Here is a 6,662-nt window from a genome sequence, read left to right as displayed (position 1 = left end):
TTTTAGTAGAAAATAGAAATTTAAACTATATAAATATAGTGATTACCTATATACATACATTAACAAAATACTCCACCACCAAGATATAGAGAAAACAGGGACTCATTGAAGAAGGTAAATTATGGTCTAATTTTTGTTGATCATATATTTGTTTTTCAAATTTTCTTTGTTATACTTATACAACTCACAAACCTTTTTTTTCTTTCAAAATAGGTGTAGAAATGACAGCCTTCTACTGGCATATTGTGCACAAGATTTTCCCACTCATTGTCATTGTTTTATCGATTTTATTTGTTACATGCGACAATACTAAATCCATGACAAACGCTGTTTTCAATCTGGAGAAAGTGTTTTCGACGCAAAACGTGCAGTTGGAGGCCATAAAAACTCGAGACAATAAGCGCGTAAGCTTAAAAGGAATGAGTACTGCCCTAGTGAATTTTTCAGTGGCCGGAGCCTACGATCTTACTTTGGCAGGGTACGTATTATGATTACTCTGCTCCTTTTTGTAGCTGCCAATCTTTTCATAATTTCATGTATAAATATGATTACGTAACAATTAACAAAATTGTTTGTATTTTTCTCTTACAGAATTTATTATACTAAGATTAAGTTGGGAACTCCTCCAAGAGAGTTCAACGTTATCATAGACACAGGGAGCGACGATCTATGGATTACCTGTAGTCCTTGTGTCGGATGCCCTCGGTCGTCTCACTTGGGTGTAAGCGGTTCATTGGTGGTTTAGGTCATCTCTTAAGACTTAAACTTTTCTTTTGATATTGATTTTGTTCATGTGTAGGTTGAACTTCACCAATTTGATCACGCTAATTCTAATTCTGCTTCGTTGCTGAATTGTTCCAACAAAATCTGTCGGAATGTTGGTGTGTGTCTAACTAATGCAAGTCCGTGTGAATTTATGGAGGGATACGCAGACGGAAGTGTCGCTACTGGGTACTATTTATCAGATATTCTCCATCTAGACACAATTGTTGGACCTTCTACGACGGTGAACTCAAATGTTATTTTTGGGTAAGTTTTGTTCTTTTCTCCATGCAATTTCAAACATTATATGTATCTTCATAGTCATATATATATAAGTCATTTTTATTGCTAACATGTGATGTGTCAAAAAAATAGGTGCGGGACAAATGTAGGGGGATTATTATCCAACGAATATCGAGCCCTGGATGGGATTTTCGGGTTCGGTCACAATTATCAATCTGTAATAACACAACTGTCGTCCAAGCGAATTATTCCGAAAATTTTATCACATTGCTTGAAAGAAGATGGCGGGGGCATTTTAGTTATAGGTGAAATTTTGGAACTAGGTATGGTATATACCCCTCTTGTGCCAACCAAGTAAGTACTACTTCTTTAAAATGAATTATCAATTTTTTTGAGTTAGTTAAAGATTTATTAATTTTGAACTACAATAATATCAGGGGTCAATACAACTTATATTTGGACAGTATCACTTTAAATGGTCAGCTCTTACCCGTCAACCCACAGGCTTACAATACATCAGGTAGCCGTGGAATTATTGTTGATTCGGGAACCACATTGTTGTATTTGGTGTCGGACTTATACGATGCTTTTATAAGTGGGGTAAGTTCGTATTTTTTTAATCAATAAACATTGACATAATTAATATATGAATTGTAAATTTTTTTTTAGGTAAACATTGCAGTTTCACCGTATTGTATGCCCGTGGTTTTAAGAGGAAACCAATGTTACCAATTGTCCAACAGGTTCTTTATATATTAGACTTAAAATTTAGTATGTAGTAATATTTTATTACTGTTAAGTTATATTTGAATATGTGAATGGGTACAGTGAAATCACCATATTTCCTTCAATTGCATTCCACTTTAATGGTGGAGCATCCATGAGATTGACCCCCAAAGATTATCTTCTAAATAGTCCTGACTTAAAAGTGAGTTCTAAAATCTTTATAAGTTAATTTTGAATTTGATTTCTAAAGCTAATTAAATTTTACTCATATATTTTGTCCTAGAATGTTATGTGCATGGGCATCCAAAGATCGCTGGATTCATTCCCTGATTTATCCATTTTAGGAGGTTAGTTTACGAAATGATGTATTTAATATTTAATATTTTTTTTCTAATTAAACTTGTTTTTATGTTGTTTGTAGATCTTGCGTTAAAAAACAAGATTGTAGTATATGATATGGTGCACTTTCGAGTTGGATGGGTTAATTATGACTGTAAGTTAGTTGAATTAGTTAATAAATTTCATACAATCTAAACTGTTAATTTTTCTATCTTCATGTCTTTTGTTTATTTGTATTCTGACTTTTTGTAGGTTCAATGCCAATGCATGTCTTGACACCAGTACAACCAAGTTCACATGTTTCACCACAATTACTCATTACCCATTCATATATTTTTATCATAACTTTGTCTTGTATGATATATTTAAGTATGTTTCAACTTTAAGGCAAAGGAATTAGGCAGAAAGTATGTTGATTTGGGCGTACCAGATACGCTGATCTGATGGTCACCATCACTGCGAAATGTATCCATACAAACAGGTGATGTTCTCGCGGTTGACAACAATGACACGGAACTATTGATCTTCTGTATATTTTTTTAGTTTCAACTTACTTTATATGCATGGATTATTGATTCTCGATTCATCGCTTATGTTGTTTATTTGAATAATAATTTTAGGGTTGTTCTTCATAGACATTGTTTTCCAATACAAGATTTTCGGGAACGAGTGACTTTCTTTTATCATAAATGTTCAAATGAGATTCTTATAAAATCTTATGATTATTTATTTTGTCTTCTTACTCTTTTTCACAATATTTTTGAACATTCATATTGTTTAGCATATCTATATGAATGTTATTTAGTTATGTATGCATATTGTACAAAACTTGAATATATAGATATACTTTTTAAAAAATATATTTATAAAAATAAAACAAACCAGCTGCTAAAATACATTATATGGACAAATTTATTATTATAATTGCCCCTGAAAGAACCTTGAACGGTTGTCACTCCTGAAAAAAATAAGTCATATTATATGTGTTGACCGTTTGATGAGTTGAAATTTCAGAATTGCCCTTCTTTTAGTATAGTATGCCAGGGTCTGTCCAGTCATATGAGGCTGAGAGGACTTAAAAATGACATTTATAGTTTGGAAATTTTAATCTAAATTATATAAAATAAAAATATGGTTGATTTTTATATTATTGTTTCAATTTATTATTTTATTTGGTGGAGGAGTAATAATTATAATAACGATTCATCATTTGGTTAACCATATTAAACTAAGATTATTTGCTTAGAACATTATTTTTTAAATTTTTTTATGATAAGTCCGTAAAATGAAAAGTTTCTCTTTGGGTTGGGAATAACCAATCAAGAACCAAATCAAACAAAACGAGACAAATTGATTAGACCGGATTGCTCAAACCAGTTTTTATAATTGCTAAACAACTTTGATCAATTCAGTGTATAGTTTATTTGACCAATAATTGTTGGTTTAATTTATTGGACCAATGATCTTATCCAACCATAAAAATATGTTAAAAAATTCTATTTTCAAGTTTGGAATTTCTTAATTCTTTCATAATTATTTTTTTTTCTCTTCTCTAATATTTTTTCTTATTCTTTGTTAGTAACCAATATATATAAATTAAATTTGAGATCACTACTTTAAATAAAGCAAACCAATGTTAAAATGACTTTTTGTTATTGATAAATTGTTTGACATATGTCGTGAGACTGAACCAATAAATGCTTATACATTTTTTCTTATAATCGATAACATTAATAACTTTCAAATTTTGCACACTAGGGAGAGAAAAACTCTGGAGATTTTCGGCGAGAATTTTCTAGTGACAGAATCTTAAATTTCTTCCCCAAATACGTGCACATTCTCATACTCAATCAAGAATCGTGTCGGAATCAAGATCGTCGGCAAGTTCGGCACAATCGGCACGATCGACACTGTCGGCATAGTTGCTCAGTTGCGCGATTCAGTTGATTTGGTAGTCGGTTACGGGAAACGTGGTCGGAGTAAAGATCGTCGGCATGTTTGGCACGTTCGGCACGATCGACACAACATGTACATCTAGCACGTTTGACACATCGGGAAAAAATCGTCTAGAGTTTGAAAAAGGTCGTTTCAATATTATTGTTTTGACTTTAATCCCTTGTTATGTAGTCTTATTGGAATATGGGTAAAAGGAAAAACAACAAGGCCAAAAAAGTGACGGACTTTGTTCTTAAAGGAATCAAGACCAAAGAAGTGCATGACTTTGTTCTTACAGGAGTCAATGAAACTGCGGAGAAGGAAATGAACAAAATAACTGAAGAAGTTATTAACTAAAAAGTGCAGGAAACCAGCAAAGACCCAATTGCTTCCCAAAAGTCTTTGGAAAATAATGCAGGGATAAAGGAGAAGAAAGAAAGAGTTTGGATGATATGGTATAATCAAAGGAAAAATTTATTTGGACTAAAAAACAAATCATCAAACTCCTGATGCATGCTAAGAAAGGAGAGATTATACTCAACAAAGAGAAAATACAAAGAACAACAGTCCAACTTAACATTCACTATCTCCAAGACTAGAATTTACTCAAGGATGAATATGAAGTGATAGTAAAATGGTTTGTTGCAACAATGGGGGAGTTAATGAATGCTCCTAAATCGAAGACCTATATACTATCAAAAGTAACTCTACATGGAAAATCAATGAAGTCATTAAAAAACAACATTGGGAAAAAGGCTAAAAGTTCATGCATACAAAAGAAAAATGTACTTGGGCAATCTACAGACAAAAGTGGAGGTACTGAAATCTCCTTTTGAATTTAAATTGCCTGTTATATATAGTAGAAGAAAATTGTATTAGGGAATGGGAAAATGTATTGGTGAGAAACTACATAGGAAAGAATAGAGTTTCCTTCATAGTCACCAAAGAGGCACTTATGAAGAAATGAGAGAAAAATGGATTGGAGAAAATTTCAGCAACATGATCTCTACTTTCTGAAATTTAAGAAGGGATCAAATCTGGATGAAATTATGAAAAATGAGCATACATATATTGGATCAAACTGCATGAAGTTGGAAAGATGGTATGAAGATTTGAACCTATTAAGCAATCATAAAGAAACAATTCACATATGGTTCAAACTTTGGAATATCCCTGCACACATGTATAATGTAGAACCTCTTAGTCATTTTGTAGGTTTATTGGGTATACCATTATACATGAACCCAATTCCTGAAAGAGGAAAACACCTATCATTTGCTACAATTAGCATTGAGGTGCATCCTAGAAGCACATTGTCGAATAGTATGACAGTAGTAGACAGAAAATGAACCTAATGTCATGGAAATCACTTATGAGTGGAGGCCATACAAATGCACTTTCTGCAATACCTTCCAACATAAAAACTCAAATTGTGATTTGGCTAAGGAGGAAGATCAGAAAATTCATAAAGGCCAGAAAGTAAAGATGCAGGAAAATGAAACAGAGGTGCCTATTTATCAAAGATCAAAATATGGTTAAAGTTAAGGAAACGAAAGATAAAGAAAATTATTTACAAGATGAAAGCAGTACGATAAAGGAGGTGAAACCTCAACCTAATCAAATTGAAGAGATAGTTGAGGATTCTAAATCCAATCAAGTTGAAGTGGTTGCTGATGAAAACAGAAAAGAAGATACTCAGGCTAATCAAGAGGAAGAAGATAATTCTAAAGTTGATATAGAAGAATCCAAAATTACTGAGGATTCTAAAGCTGAAGCTGAAGAAAATAAAGGCAATTATCTCGAAATTCAAGTTGAGAACAACAAGGTGAAGAGCTCAGAAATCCTGAAGAATAATTCTTTTTATTGAATTAGAACGGGTTTATATCAATGAAAAAATCAAAATGAGAATAAGCAGTATTCATCAACCTCTTCAATTCATTCCCCTTTCATTGCAAGAGGAAGGAGAAAGAGAAGAGGAAGACAACCTGTTGAAACATCAGGTTGGTATAGAAATAAAAATCATGATTGGAATAATTATGATTTGATACAATTCGTAATATTTTTTTGTAATATCTGTTTTTCGTATGTTTGATGGCTACTACTAATCAGGTTTTTTAGGGTCATTTGATTGTCATCTTTTAATCATAGTTAGAGTTTGTCTAAATTTGATTCTTGACCCTCCCACTTTTGAGTTTTTAATAAAATAATTTTAACCGTTTTCCAAAAATAAAAACAATAATAATTTTCATTAAAAATTACTGATCAACCTGATAAAATTTATCTTACATCACTCTTTCATTTTTGGCCCCTCCCTCTTCCGTTGGGCAACAAAATCTCTAGTACATGCTTTATTCTAGAGCTTATTTTATAGGCAGCCTTTTCTATTTTCTCATATTTTATGAATTCAAATTAAATTTATAAAAATTGACAGTTATATGAGAAAAATTAATCTCTATTTAAATAGAAAAAAAAAAAGAAAATTTTCAAAGTCTTAAAATATTGAAAATATTTGAACCAGGGACATTTTCAAAATCATGCATTAATCTCGCTCAAACTATGAGCTTTGCATCAAGTGCCGTAGTTCAATCCAGCTAAAAGTATGAAAATGTTCATTAACATCACTGTAACACAATCCAAACAACAAATCCACAATCATT

The 6,662-nt window shown here is 31.8% G+C and overlaps 1 protein-coding gene across 1 annotated transcript; it reads left to right on the top strand.

Annotated features, from left to right (window-relative positions):
- Nucleotides 1–221: 221 nt before the first annotated feature.
- Nucleotides 222–4,362, top strand: LOC124938870 (aspartic proteinase 36-like). Its single transcript, XM_047479396.1, has 11 exons — nt 222–478; nt 592–736; nt 800–1,029; nt 1,138–1,359; nt 1,443–1,605; nt 1,675–1,748; nt 1,834–1,933; nt 2,015–2,078; nt 2,153–2,224; nt 2,323–2,351; nt 4,198–4,362. The coding sequence occupies exons 1-11, from the start codon at nt 222–224 to the stop codon at nt 4,360–4,362; spliced, it is 1,521 nt and encodes a 506-aa protein (XP_047335352.1).
- Nucleotides 4,363–6,662: the final 2,300 nt, after the last annotated feature.

Source organism: Impatiens glandulifera, chromosome 5, assembly GCF_907164915.1.
Source record: "Impatiens glandulifera chromosome 5, dImpGla2.1, whole genome shotgun sequence".
NCBI classification, from domain to species: Eukaryota; Viridiplantae; Streptophyta; class Magnoliopsida; order Ericales; family Balsaminaceae; genus Impatiens; species Impatiens glandulifera.
The sequence above is the reverse complement of the archived record's forward strand: the minus strand, read 5'-3'. Positions and strand labels throughout refer to the sequence as shown.

Excerpts from the sequence above, each read along its gene's own strand:
- LOC124938870 (XM_047479396.1), top strand. The coding sequence starts at position 222 with ATGACAGCCTTCTACTGGCATATTGTGCACAAGATTTTCCCACTCATT. Across the intron at positions 479-591 it reads TACGATCTTACTTTGGCAGG|AATTTATTATACTAAGATTA; the intron begins GTACGTATTATG and ends TTTCTCTTACAG. Across the intron at positions 2,225-2,322 it reads TGGATGGGTTAATTATGACT|GTTCAATGCCAATGCATGTC; the intron begins GTAAGTTAGTTG and ends GACTTTTTGTAG.